At 38.7% G+C, this 15,315-nt stretch overlaps 1 protein-coding gene across 1 annotated transcript in view; it reads left to right on the plus strand.

The window, feature by feature from the left end:
* Positions 1-15,315, plus strand: part of PTPRM (protein tyrosine phosphatase, receptor type M) — a 562,994-nt gene that overhangs the window by 187,559 nt on the left and 360,120 nt on the right. The window contains exons 8-10 of the mRNA XM_012812183.2: positions 461-570; positions 9,610-9,811; positions 12,748-12,850. Of these exons, the coding sequence (XP_012667637.2) occupies positions 461-570; positions 9,610-9,811; positions 12,748-12,850 (415 nt within the window). The remainder of the gene's footprint in view (positions 1-460; positions 571-9,609; positions 9,812-12,747; positions 12,851-15,315) is intronic.

The raw sequence follows: 15,315 nt of genomic DNA on the forward strand, positions 1-15,315 counted from the left end.
TATGTCTCCTGGTACATATATGTAAGAATTTTACTAGGGACCCTGGGGGTAGGATCATTGAGTCCTGTGGCCCTTGTGTCTTCAACTTCACTAAATACTACCAGTGATTTTACAAGAGCACTTTCATCAGTTTACACCTCCAGAAGCAGGTGTGAGAATTCTCATTTATTATATTCTTCTTCATTTCTTTTGGAAGAATGAAAAAGCTTATTTAGAAGGTACTTACACAGCTGTCTAATTGATTCAAACTTTAAAAAAATGATGAAATTATTTTTTTAATAAAGACAATATAATAAAATAGTTTCAGATTTTGGATTTTTAAAGGAAAATTTAAATATTTATATAAACTATCAAAATCTTGTGCCTCAAGAAAAGGTTAAAACTCACCAAGTCTAGAAAACTCTAGTTTGACTTTTGGGTGTTTTGCTCTCTGACTCATCCATCTCCTGTGCTCCTTTAGTCCCAGGGGCCGTTCCTACTGAATCCATCCAAGGAAGTACCTTTGAAGAGAAGATATTTCTTCAGTGGAGAGAACCAACTCAAACGTATGGTGTAATCACTTTATATGAGGTAGTGTACACGTTCATTAGTAATTTAATTTTTATTATAATGTCTGATGAAAATCTAAGCTATGTAAAAAATGCATAATGACATATGGCCTTTTAAGAAATTAATGCTTTTGATAGTTATATTGGTTATTGTACAGAAGTAAAAATTCAAAATTAAGGTTTTAAATTGTGTATAATTTCAGAATACATCTTTGTAGTGAGTTGGATGCTTCCAGATTATGTGCTATTATATGCTAACATCCAGCAAAACATTAAAAATCATCTTTATTAAAAAGAAGCATTTGGAAACATGCGTTGATTAGGAGGCAACCATAGAATCTTATTCTTGCTTAGCTATGAAATATTTTACTATGAATTAATAGAAGAACACTGATTATCCAATTAGCAAAGTCAATAAAAATTGTCTCGGGGTAATAACAGAATAATGTTTTTTGGTTTCTTAGTATTAGCCAAACATCCTTTAGACTTTAGTGACATAGTTTTGTCTGCTGAGGCATATCAAATGGTTGAATGATAGATAGCAGGGAAGAATTTGATGAATTGTGGAAGAAAAATAACAGCAGTAACAGGGTGACATCCATCATCACATCTGTGTGAGCATCATTTCACTGTGCCTATTGTCATAGAAACAAGCAGGTGTTTTTTTTAAGCTAGCATTTATTTGAATGCAAATTCAACAAAATTATATGTTGTAAGGTTTCTAGAAATCACGGCAGAGCCTCGTATGGATGCTCTGCTTAAATACCTTTCAGAACTACTGACAAAAGCTGGTGCAGATTGGCTGTCAGACAGTAATCGCAGTACACCCCTCACCTGATCCAGCTAGCCTCACATTGGGGTTTCCTTGTAACTTTTGAAAATTAAAATGCAAAAAAAAAAAATCCAACTGAAAGCTAAATGAAGAAAAATAAAAGGAAAAAGTTGATTTTTGTACTTTTATTGATACTGTGCATTGCCTGCTTCACCTAAAATAATTGAGTGCTATGTAAATTCATGGCTCAGCTTATATAGAGCTAAGTGTTACAAATAAATCAAACAAGTTCATATATGTTCCTCAGTGGAGAATCTTCTAGTTAATATTTTTGGCCCCATGACTATTTCTAGGTTTCAGTTTGGGGGATTCTTATATAAAAGTAGAAGGATTTTTTTTAATGGAAAAGATGTTAAATCAACTTTAAGTTCCCAGAAATAAGTTCACCTTTCCTAAATTTAAGCCCCATATTGGTTTCTGCAGAGACAGAAAATAGTCATGAGATTCTTTCTTTCTAATTCCACAGGCCATATATCTTTGTGTGATAAGTAACTTTAACATGAAAACAACAGGAATAATAATTCAAAGGAAGAACCCATTAATCTCTCTGATTCAGCAGCTAAGAATCCCCAGCTGAACACTGATCTAAATGCTAGTACAATGGGGACATGTGAATGTGTCATAAATCAGGGTTTTAAAAATCAGATACGTGGAAGTAGAGCAGCTTGCTTCATTTTTCTAGGACCAAAGAGGAAATGTCAAATGTTTGAATCAGGCTGAAGCTATTAAACAGAAGTTTTCTGGCCACTGAATCTTCCTCTTTTCTTCTTCTACTTTTCCAGAAGTGGAAGTAGGAGTGGGCACTTGGGGAGGGAGCGCCTAAGTCCCCACCCCGAAGGAAGTTCTTAGGTAGAATCTCAGGCGGGAGCTCTTTAGCTGAGTTACACCTGGAGCTGTGAGTCACCCGGCCTCACAGCAGAGTTTACAATATATACAGCTTCTTCCCTGAGCTGAAGAATGATGTTGAACCAGACTTGGTCCGCTCTCTGGAGAATTACGGCCTTTTAGAATAGACATCATATTAAGGAAATCACATACTTAGTCCAAAAGAAGCAGGAACAAGAGGAACAGTGTCTTCTCTCATGGAGCCACATTTGACTATAGGTAAAAACTGAGAGGTGAGATAAATTACCATGGTTGACAAAAAGTTTGCCAATAAATAAAAAACTTGGCTTGGCACCCATAGCTCAGTGGCTAGGGCACCAGCCACATACACCAGAGCTGATGGGTTTGAATCCAGCCTGGGTCTACCAAACAAGGACAACTACAACCAAAAAAATAACTGGGCATGGTGATGGGCACCTGTAGTCCCAGCGACTTGGGAGGCTGAGGCAAGAGAATCTCTTCAGCCTAGCAGTTTGAGGTTGCTGTGTGCTGTGACACTATGGCACTCTACCCAGGGCGACATAGTGAGACTTTGTCTCAGTAGGGAAGGTAGCACCCTTGAATAGCTTTTGAAGAAAGAATTAACTAACAGATTGAATGTCACTGATATTAGAAATCAACATGCTATGATTTAGATTATTCTCAAGTACTCTCTTTGCTTAATATGAAAGATACACAAAGTTATTACTGATCGAAACTGCTGACAGCATTGTTTTTTCCAGGAATTATGGCAATTTCCAGCATTACAGCATTCTTCTGCCTTTATTCTCTGCTCTCTCCTTTATGCGTGCTCCTCCAACCTTCATCCTCAGCCTTCCCCAAACTCTCCTTAACTTTTTGTTTTCCCTGTCTTTGTTCTGGCTCTAACATTTCTCATACCACAGCTCCCATTTCTGCTGTTTAGTTTTATCAAGGTTATCTTCCTGAAACCTAGGTCTGATAATTACACCTTTACTCAATAGCTGTCAAAATCTTTCATTTTTTTTTGTCAAGTTGTAAACATAGTACTGCTCTCTGAAGGAATATTTTAAGTACAGAAGTATTTACAATAAAATACCTTTGCTTTATAATTTTGTTTTTCAAAGGTAACTACTATTAACAACTAGATACATGTGCTTCCAAAAGTTTACAAGGTACAAACTCTAATGCAGGTTCATTTATGAATATAAAATGGATGTAATTTAATAAATGTTTGTAAACCCAGAATTTTATTACAAAAATGATACGCCATATGATACCACTACCTAACATCATACAAAAGTAAATATCACATAGATTCATGGCCCAGACACAAAAGTTGACCTTGCAAGAACACTGTAGGAAAAATACAGGAGGATGTTTTTGTACTACTTTCTTCTAAGTTTGATATAAGATACAATATTCATTAAGAAAAGATTAACAGATTTGGTAATACACACAGAATATTTTAAACTTCTTAATGATGAAAAATATGGTGAAACAAGTCAATAAAAATAGAAGACTGAGGTAAATTAATTCCAACAGTTACAGTAGCTAGTAGGCTGGCATCTATAATACACAATGTCTTAATACAGATTAATAAGAAAAAGACTCAGAAAACAGTCAAGCTGGCATGGGAGCACACAGAAAGGTAACAATCCAACCTTACTGATGACTAAGAAATGAAATAAAACAAGTGCTACAAAAAGTTTAGATTTCTGTAATATCAAGCATTAATTGGTAATGTGGAGAAAGATGTACGTTGTGGACTATTGGTGGGAATACACATTTTGCAGCCTCTTTTGTAGGTAATTGGGACATCAATCAAAATTTAACATTGTCGGCTCGGCACCTGTGGCTCAAGCGGCTCAAGCGGCTAAGGCGCCAGCCACATACACCTAAGGTGGCGGGTTCAAATCCCCAGCCCAGGACCGCCAAACAATGATGGCTGCAACCAAAAAATGGCCGGGCGTTGTGGCAGGCACCTGTGGTCCCAGCTACTTGGGAGGCTGAGGCAGGAGACTCGCTTGAGCCCAGGAGTTGGAGGTTGCTGTGAGGCTCCGTCTCAAAAAAAAAAAAAAAAAAAATTTAACATTGTCCATCAAACCTAGTTCCTGAAGTTTATCAGTCAGGAATACTTGCAGATGCTCAGGGATGGGAATATGTCCAAGTGTTTTCATTGCACCCCACCAACTTTATGTATCTCTCAATTGCCTAGTGAGCAAATACTCTAAATGACAGTGAAAGTAACACATCAACAGACTTTCTAAAACATTTACTATGCATTCGGTATTGCATAGAAAGAAAACAAAAGTAGAAAAGGTCATGTCCCTTGTCTTATACATAGCTGTTCTAACAGACACTAACTAGAGAAAAAATAAGTCCCAGAACCAGGCACTCAGTTTAACGTGTGGTCAGAGTGACTCAGAAGTGCAGTTTTCCTTGTGCACATGGGAAAGGAGAATGGTCTGGACTTGTCAGCTGCTGGGGGTGTTGATGAATCTGTAGTTGATTCCAAGATCCTGAGCCTGGATCGCCACCGGCTGAGATCCTGACTGAGCCTGGTTTACCCCCCACTGGGACAGGTGATAGTGGTGTGGAGAATTGGGGGGCTGTGTGAAGACATTTGCTTTCAACATTCAAGGTCTTTTGTGATCTAGTCCCAATTTGTATCTATCACTTCATCATCCCGTATTGATTATGCTCATGTTCTTTCCTCCTATGCTCCTCTCTCCATTCTCCTTCTATAGCACTGCTGCTTATTTTTCAGCATTTCATTCAAGTCGCTGAATGAATGAACTTTTCCTTGAAGTATCATAGGTCCTTTCTTCTCCTGAAATCATATTTTCTTACTTGTCCCTTTATGTTTACAGAGTAATTGCTTGAGCCTCAATAAAAAGACTGTTTTATGCTAACTGGAATCGCCATCTGCTCACACATCCTAGATGATTTTAATTCCCCTCATGGCCAGAGATTGCACATTATTCCATCTTGGTTCTCCATGAATCTCTCAGTTTAGAATCTGAGCCTTTGAATAGAGAAGCAGAAGATAATTTTAGGAGATTTCAAACACTTAGCTACAAATCAGAAGTCATCCAATAGAAGCAACTGTTCATTCCATCTCACCTAAATATAAAACTACATGTGTTTGGGGGACCTCAGTTTGTGTTTGGACCGTAAAGTTTTATGTCCTATAAAATAACCTCCACCCAACTCTGGAACATCAGCATTTTTTACAAAACGTCATGAAAATCCCTGGGCCCTCAGCCAGTGACAGAGTGCATGTGTATAGGCTTTCCCCAACTTGCCTTTTGGGAGTTTCCTGCTGTACGTAAGTTCTTCTTAAGTACTTAATAAACATTTATTGAATAAAACATAACTTCCAAACATAAATGCCAAAGGGAAATGTGCACTGGAGTTTGGACTTGGAGGTACATTTGGGTGCCCTTTGTAGCTGCTGCTCAGGTTGGGGAATGATCACGGAGTATCTGTTCTGTGGCAGGTGGTGGAATTGCAGTTAGGCTGCCCCGTTACTGTGGAGCTTTTTCATTCCTAGAGTTCACACTCCAGGGTTCTGTGGATGGATTTAGGGGTGTGGTGGTCCAAAAATTTCATGTACACATATGTGCATAGCATGCTTGTTTGTTAGGGGTAGAGAAGATGCATAATTTTTAGAAGTGTATGATTTCTAAAGGAAGAGGAGAGAGGATCTCTAACTTTTACCAAATTGTCTTAAGAACTATATGTCTGGAAGGCAGGGAAGAACCAGCTTGTCCTACAACTACACAGCTGTCAGTCTACTGGTAAAAATAACTGGAAGAGCCCCAATGGAAGAGCAGGAGCAGGCCCATCAGTACAGCTCTCACTGCTTACCATGCTAATGGAGCTCAGCCTGCATTCCCCAAAGTGCGAGTGTGAGCACACACACCTGTTCTCTCCAGGAATCTTTTTAGGAAAATATGTACTGGGTGCCAAATATTTACTGATCACAGTGGGATCAGGAAGAAGAGTAAGACGTCAGTCACTCCTCAGAACGTGCTACAGTCTCATGAGATGTTCCAGTTCCTCCAGCATATTAGAATCATGATTTAAGACTAAACAAGTGGTTTTTACAGCACTCATGATACATTGCCAAGTGAACTGTGTGAACAGTCACAGTGGTAGGCCTCTGGCTGACCTAGGGATGGTCCAGCCAGACTCAGGAAGGCTTTACAGGGGGGCAAAGGGTGGGCACTTTCTTTTGTCTCAGTCTTACCTTTGAAAACTTGCCCTTCGTCCCCCCTCCCTCTCTCCCTCCCTCTCTCCTTCCTTGCCTGCTTCCTTCCTCTCTCCCCCTCTCTCTCTTTTCAACCCCTTCTTCCTTCATTTCTGTCTCTCTTGCTGGCTTCTCCTCCTCTACCCTGTATCCCCTGTCCATGTCTATGAGGCAGTGGCACTGGGCTTTCTTCTCTTTTCTCTCTAAATTCCTTTCCCCAATCATCTCGTTTATTCCCAAACCATAACATCGTTTCAGTGCCAGTCGCCCCACATCTCCATTTCTAGTGCAGTCCTTTCTCAAACCACAGCTTTGTGTCCCACGCATGTGTCCACTTGGCTGCCATTGGTATTTCCAGCTCGCTGTGTCCACATCCAAGTGGAATTTCTTCCCATGTGTTCCATCTTATTACGGTAAGTGGAACCATCTTTGGCTGCAGCCCCAAACATAGAATCTATCCTTTATTCCTCCCCCTTTGCCACATATATTGCCCATCACTAAATTCTGTCCATTTTGCCTCTACAATATGCTAGTTTTTTTCATTTCTTATTGTCTCCATCTCCCCTTAGTCAGGACGCTACACTCTCTCGCGTGTGGGTAGCCCTGGTCCCAGGCCTCTGCACTGGTTCCTGTTGGCCTCCCGCCTACCGTTATAGCCCCTCCAATAAAATCAGCCTTCCACCTTCAGTCAAGATGAACTTTTTAAAGGTGATTCAGATAATTTTATTTTTGCACTTAAAAATGTCCAAGGGTCCCCTGAAGTACGAAACCAAATTTCTTGTCTTAGCGTAGGGACCTCTGCCTGCCATAGCCCTGGCCACTTCTGCAGCCCCTCAGGGACTACTCAGACCATGCTCACTCCTGTCTCATGGCCTAAGTTCATGCTGTTCTTCAAACCCTTGGCATGGCTGACTCCTCCACAAAGGTCAAGTCTCCATGGCTTAAGTGCCATCTCCTCCGTGGCTTAAGGGCCATCGCCTCCATGGGCCCTTCCCCAGCCACTCTAGAAGGCCGTGTATGAGCCTCTCTCCTCCCCCTAGCCCACCCAGTCCAGAGTCTTTTATTTTTGTGTTAAAGACTAGCCTTTTTTTTTTCATTTTTTAAATTTCAGATTAATAAGAGGGTACAGATGTTTAGGTTATATTATCTCCATTCATAAGGTAAAAGTTCAAGGTATAGTTGAGCCCTTCATGTTGTGCACATTAGATGAGATCCCACCCAGTCTTGATTCTTCACTTCCTCAAGCCAGGGCCTGTGTCTGCCGGACTACAGTGCACACCAAAGTGCGAGTTTCTGATCAATATTTGAACCAAATAAACACCTCTGAACAGGCAGAGAAATGGGGCAGAGATACTGTGACGTAGACGAAAGTTTATCAGCAAAAGCGGTGTCAGAAAAACCCCAGGGACATTTATGGTGCAGTAAATCCTTGACCAGAGCAGGTGGTGACGTGATGCTGTAATGTTACGTGTGCAGAAATGAAGTTTGGGGAAGAAGTTGAAAGCAGGTCTGAAACACAAAGCCAAGGAGTCTGGGCTTTGCCCCACGTATATTTATGTCCCATTGAACGTTTTAGTCGGGCAATAAAATAAGCCCAAAGGCTGAGCTCACCCTCACCGTGGGGGGTGGGGGGTGCAGCGAGCTCAGCCTATCATCTTCATCACCATTTCATGGCTACTGGGTTGCTCTCCCCACCAGACTGTTACCCCCTTCAAGGCAGGTGCGGTGCCTGCATCACCACATGAGACGCCAGATCGGAACAGAGCGTGACATCTAAGAGATGCTTGATGCAACAGTGGGGTGATGGGTCACGTCCTGTCTCCTCCTGACTTCCTCAGTGCGTGAGAGATGCCCGTGAGAGGGTTAACACCACACACACACACTCTGCCTGGCTCTGACAGGCTGCACGCTGCACTGATTAACATATACAGCAAACATTTTCTTGCTAAGGCTTACTTGATTCAATCTAAATATTCTTTCAGAGAGGTCTTCTTAATTGTAATGACATGGTATAAATATAAGAAGAAAGAATGTCAATTATCACTTCGTATAATAACAGTGTTAGTGTTCATGCACGTAAATTACAAGTAAGTTTACCTATTTAAAAGCAAGAAAAGTGCTCAGTTTTGCAATTTAAAACTTTTGAATATGCCACATTTTAAAATTGTGTCATTACAACCAGTTCAAGTTAGTAATCACCTCTAAAGTGCATGTTCTTAAATAGTTGATGAACTCACAGCAAAATAAAAAATCATTTCAGAGGACGAAATTTAAAGGCACCTATGTTATATTTATTTTCAAACATTTCAGCCTCATCCAACATGCTTTGAATATCTGTACTACTGATAAATCAGCTTACTAGTTACACATGGCAATTTAGATTCAAATTTTAGTTAAAATTTAAAAAAATAAAATTTTCAGTTCCTCAGTCTCACTAGCCACATTTCAAGTGCTTATGAACCACATCTGGCTGGTGGCTACTACCATATTGAACAGTGCAAAATAGAATACTTTGGTCATCACAGAAAGCTCTGTTGGGTGGTGGTGTTCCAAAGAAAGGAAATGAGTAAGACCCCTAATGAACACTCCATTCATAGCATCAGGAACTGCCAACACACATTTGGAATTTATTTTTGGAGCATGTATCTTTGCCCACATTGAGGAGAACACCTAAAGGTGTCCTTGTCCCCAATAGACAATTTTCCTATTCACTGTCAAATCAGATTGTGGCCACTAGATCAAAGATGAGGCCTTAGCCTTACCACTGTCTTATCTGTTTGAGCTAGTTGTATATTTTGTTATTTTTTTTGTCCTAAATCTACTGTAATGTACTTTTATAAAATGACATTTTGAAAGCAAACAACTTTAGGTTATTAGTTTAAGCCTGAACTCATCCTTTATGTTCTAATGCATTGGTGTCACGTTCTCCTGTCTATAAAAGTGATGAATAACTCCTAGCAGTTTGGCTGAGTTCCTGTCCCCCTTCCCCGGATGCAGGGTTTGCAGAGCCTGAGCAGGAGGGCTTTTCATAAAGCACCTGACAGTGCACACATCAGAAGGCTTCACTGGACGAAGATGCACCCTGAGTCCACCTGCTCCAAATCGTTTACCTTGTGCTTGTTCTTTTGCAGATCACCTACAAAGCAGTCAGTTCCTTTGACCCAGAAATAGATTTATCCAATCAAAGTGGAAGAGTTTCAAAACTGGGAAATGAAACCCATTTTCTGTTTTTTGGACTGTATCCGGGGACCACATACTCCTTTACCATCCGAGCAAGCACAGCTAAAGGCTTTGGGCCTCCAGCAACAAACCAGTTCACCACCAAAATATCAGGTACTGTGCATTCATGAGTTACATTTTTGTACTTTTCCATTCCCACTGTTAAGTAGGCAAAGCTTGCTATACACTTTAGCCAAATGAATACCTCTGGATGCCTAAACTCAGACTCATGGAATTAAATGAAATGCTACAGTAGTTATTTGGGGGAAGCTTAAATCCTCATTTGTTAGAAGTGGCCACTGTTATAGCAGTTTGCCTTGGAGGGCTTGGACATAAGGCAGAAGGTTCTGTTAAGGCACTCTCATTCCCTTGGCAATCCCAAGTTACCAGTACAGCAGTGATGGAAAAATCTCTTTAATGAGCCATGAACAATTGGGAGCTCAGCAGAAAGGCAGAATCATGGAGTCAGCTTCCAGAAGGATCAGCCTTCCTTGGGACCTTTACCATTAGTCGTTTCCCATCCTGAACAGAGAAGCAACATACAGGATGGTACCAGGCACCGAGGACCTCCAGCTCTTTGCTCTCAGAGACTCAATTATACAAAAGATATAATTTGAGAAATATTTCTAGGCATGTTCAACTGTGCAGAAAATGTCCTTGTACTTCAGACTAAAGGAAATTAAGTTGCCATCTGGCATGGGATATGTAACAGCAATAAACCAAATTCCATGGACATTTTCTTTTTTCATTTCTTTCCCCTGTGGATATGAGTAGGGAAGTGTTTGAGTTTTAGCTTTAACTGTTTTGGTCAGATGGGGCAGATGGGATGGAGCTGGGTGAGAGAGGTAACTCTTTATCTCGGATAGGACTAGACTAATAATATTTAGCCTGGGTTTTATAGCTTTTGTCCCTCATTCCTAGTTTTGTAAGAGTTTTAGTTTGGAGGTAAAGGAAGGGAATATTCACAACTAAAGTGAATTATAAGGATTTTGCTAGACTAGGGACGAAGGTTTCGAATTTTGTTTTTAAGTAATCACATAGTAACTTAAAGGATAAATTTTCATTACATTACATTTTAAAAATGTCTCAGAGTACAGATTTGACTTGAGATTTAATATCTAATTGATATCATACAGAGAGAACTAGATTATAGGAACAATATGGAGAGCTAGTAAAAGGAAGAAGCTTTTGAGAGTTTAGAAAAATTAAGAGATTAGAAAATTGGCCTAGGTTATAAAAAAGCCCACTGGATTTAGAATCTGAAAATCTGGGTCTAGTTATGGTTTTTCCATGTATTTTCTCTAATTTTGATCAAGCAAGTTTATCCCTGTATATAAATTAAGATGATATTTAGCACATGTATTTTGTCATGGGGATTTAAACAGGAAGTATGTGCCAATATGTATGCCTCCAAGTACTTTCTTAAAATTGGCCTCTATGGAAACCATATTTCAGAGATTATTACCGTAAAGTGTTCTTTTAGGAAAAAAATTCACATTTTCCCCTATTATTAAATAAGAATTTCAATCAGTGCGTTTTTGACCACTTTCAGCAAACAAGTTCATCTGATTCTGTCCAAAAACAAAGGGACTTGACACTTGAGTTAGCTTCTGCAGGCTCATCAAGAATAACTACTTAAATTTTATAGTTTTTTGAAAGTTGCATTTGTTTTTGTTTATTTTTATTGTTATTGTTATTATTTTTGCAGTTTTTGGCTGGGGCCAGGTTTGAACCCGCCACCTCTGGTAAATGGGGCCAGCACCGTACTCCTTGAGCCACAGGCGCTGCCCCTGAAAGTTACATTTGTTGGCCCTATTTTCTGTTTTTATGGACCTAAGATAGGAAACTATCCTCATTTATAAAATCTAATTCCATGTTATGAATTGGAGTTAATTTTTAATAGAATGGAAATTTTAATAACTGAGAAAATTCACTAGAATGGGACTGAGAAATGACCCACATCTATTACATGCAAGCTTTTTCTTTTTTTTTTTTTAAGGTCCAAATATTGGTTCTAGTGTTTTACTTTGTTTATTTATTTTTGTATGTATATGCTTTATGATATGTAAAATGATTTTAACAACCATTTTCAAGAAGCAATCTCTAGCTTTCTCATTGGGAACCTGTGGGTACTGGGAAGATGATGTGCCCTTCCCCTCCACATGATGTGTCCACAGTGGGGGCATAATTATTGAAGAGCTGGATCATCATCACAGTAAGACTTTCCAGTCTATAGAAGAAAGAAGGCCAGGAAATGTCCTTGGAAATAGGATTCATATCAGGAGGAGAACTACCATTTGTAGAGTTACATTTGCCTCCAGCTCTCTCTCCATCTATTATATCTTTGAATTTCTACATTAACCTCAGGGGATACTTTCCCCAATTTTAAGTGGCTTAGAAATTGAAGTTCCAGAGATAATTAATGTGCCCAAGCTCTTATGCTGGTTAAAACAAAAGACAACAAAAAGTCAAACTTTGGCCTTTCTAATTCCCATATATTTGCCACAGTCGGGCTTTCCTGAGAGCCCAGATGTCACTAATTAATTCCAACAAGTCTCTGGCTCTCCCTGTCCTCTTTAAGTCCCTTCTTTGAATCTTTAGTACATTAAAAGCTTCAACTTAGATGGAAGAACTATAAAGTCCTGATCCCAGTGATTATTTCTGAAACATGACTTTAACATAAACATTTTATTGACAATCTTATATATGCAGAAAAGTACACAAATTGTGAGTGTATAATGCAATCAATTTTTGCAACTGAGTACGCCCATTTATTCAGAATCCCAATGAAAGAATAGAGTATCACTTCACAAGCGTCTCTTATACACTCTCCTAACTTCAATTCAGGACCAAGCTGTCAGTAAGTGCTAGTTTTAGCAGCCATCCCTCTTACTCTGTAGGAAATACACATACAGCTTATTCATGGTCAGTTAATAGCTGCAATTTAAGAGCACTATGTTCTTAACGTTCTTTGTAAAAGAAGGTGAAAAGGAAACCAAGAAGATGAACCAGAAATAATGATTCTTCTACTGTACACCTTTCTCCCCCAGCACCCTCTATGCCAGCATATGAACTTGAGACACCTTTGAATCAAACTGACAATACAGTGACAGTCATGCTGAAACCGGCACAAAGCAGAGGTGCACCTGTCAGGTATGGAGGAAAGGGGTGGGCCGACTCTAGAGAGAAGAAAACTAAAACTGAGTTGATTAATTTCTCCAGCATGTTTTCTAGGGATTTGCTGCAAACCTCAGTCAGCATGTAAATCCATATCTTTATTAGCTCTAATTAAAAGAAATGGCTGAGGAAAATGAAAGAGCTTTGATGTAAGGTGATCAAGTGTTGTTTAAAGGGTATTATTCTGATGCAAGTGGGTTGGTCCTTTGAAGATAAGGAACAAAGCCCCTGTATGTTGATGAGGTGGCTTTACTTCTGAAAGGTAATTGCTGGCTGCAATTTAGTTACCCAAGGGCAGATGACATTTTTGTCCTGAACTCTATTCTTTATTTTACTAATTTTAATTACTATGGGCACATACAAGTTGTATTTCTTTATAGGATGCTTTGATACAGGCACACAATGTAGATTAATCAGATCAGGATGTTAGGTGTCCATCACCTCAGGTATTCCACTTTGTGCTCCCCCTTCCTGCTACCCTTCCCAGCCTCATTCTCCATGAAGTCAATTATTTTTATTATTTAGCTCCCACATATGAGTGAAAACATGAAAGATTTGTCTTTATATAATGGGCTTATTTCATTTACCATAATGCTCTCCAGTTCCACGTATATTGTTGCAAAGGAAAGGATTTTATTCTTTTTGTGGCAATATTCCTTTGGATATATGCACCACAATTTCTTTATCCATTTATCCATTGATGACACTTTGGTTGATTCTGTATCTTGGCAATTGTGAATAGTGCTGCAGTAAACATGGGAGTGCAGGTATCTTTTTGACATACTAAATTCCCACTTTTTGGATATATACCCAATGGTGGGATTAATAATTCTAATTTTAGTTTTTTGAGGAACCTCCATACTGTTTTCCATGGTGGTGGCACTAACTTACCTTCCTACCATGAGTGTATGAAAGTTACCATTTCTCCACATCCTTGCCAGCATTTGTTATTGCCTATCTTTTGATGAAAACCCTTTTAACTGGGGTGACATGATATCTTATTGTGGTTTTGCTTTGCATTTCTCTTATAACTAATAATGTTGAATGTTTTTACATATACCTGTTGGCCATTTCTATGACTTCTTTGAAGAAATGTCTATTCAGATCCTTTACCCTTTTTTAATCAGATTATTTGATTTCTTCCTATTGAGTTGTTGGAGATCTTTATATATTCCAGTTATTAATCCCTTGTCAGATGGATAGTTTGCAAATATTTTCTCCCATTCTGTGGGTTGTTTTTTTCACTTTGTTAATTGGTTCCTTTGCTGTGCAGAAGCTTTTTAGCTTGACTTGATCCATTTGTGTACTTTTGCTTTGGTTGACTGTGCTTTGGGAATGTTACTTAAAAAGTCCTTGCCCAGACCAATGTCCTGAAGCATTTCCCTAATGTTTTCTCTCAGTAGTTTCATAGTTTCCAGTCTTAGATTTAAGACTTTAATCCATTTTTATTTGATGTTTATATATGGTGAGAGATAAGGATCTAGTTTCATTCCTCTGCATGTGAATATCCAATTTTCCCAGCACCATTAATTAAAGAGACTATCCTTTCCCCACTGCATGTTCTTGGCAACTTTGCCACAGATAAGTTCACTGTAGATGTGTGGACTTACTTCTGGGTTCTTGATTATTGTCCATGGGTCTATGTGTCTGTTTTTATGCCTATATCATACTGTTTTGGCTACTATAGTTCTGTAGTACAATTTGAAGTCAACAATGTAATTCTTCCGGTTGTGTTCTTTTCACCTAGGATCATTTTGGCTATTCTGGGTTTTGTATGATTCCATGTAAGTTTTAGGAACATTTTTTTCTCTTTCTTTGAAGAATGTCATTGGTGTTTGGATAGAGATTGCATTGAATCTATAGATTGCCTTGGGTAATATGGACATTTTAACAGTATTGATTCTTCAAATCCACAGCATGGAATAGTATTCCTTTTTTTATGTGTCATCTTCAATTTCTTTAATCAATGTTTTCTTATTTTCATTATAGAGATCTTTCATCTTTTTGTTAAGTGTATTCCTAGGTATTTTATTTTAATTCTAGATATTTTAAACTTTCTTTGTTTCTTTTTCAGATTATTTACTGTTGACTTGCGGAAATGCTAATGATTTTTGTATACTGATTCTGTATTTAGTAACTATATTGAATTTGTTTATCAGTTCTACTAGTGTTTTTCTGAAGGTATAACATCATATCATCTGCAAACAAGGATAATTTGACTTCTTCCTTTCCCATTTAGATACCTCCTATTTCTTTTTCTTGTATGATTGCTCTAGCTAAAATTTCCAGTAGTATGATGAATTAACAGTGGTGAAAATGGGAGCTCTTTTCTTGTTTCAGATGTTAGAGTAGTATTTTTCAACCATTTTTTCCTCACAGCACACTTGACCCTATAGTTAAACTTCCATGGCACACTGAAATTATGTTAATCAAAAAAAAAA

Source organism: Otolemur garnettii, unplaced genomic scaffold (assembly GCF_000181295.1).
Source record: "Otolemur garnettii isolate 467f Iridium unplaced genomic scaffold, OtoGar3 scaffold00193, whole genome shotgun sequence".
In the NCBI taxonomy this organism is placed as follows: domain Eukaryota; kingdom Metazoa; phylum Chordata; class Mammalia; order Primates; family Galagidae; genus Otolemur; species Otolemur garnettii.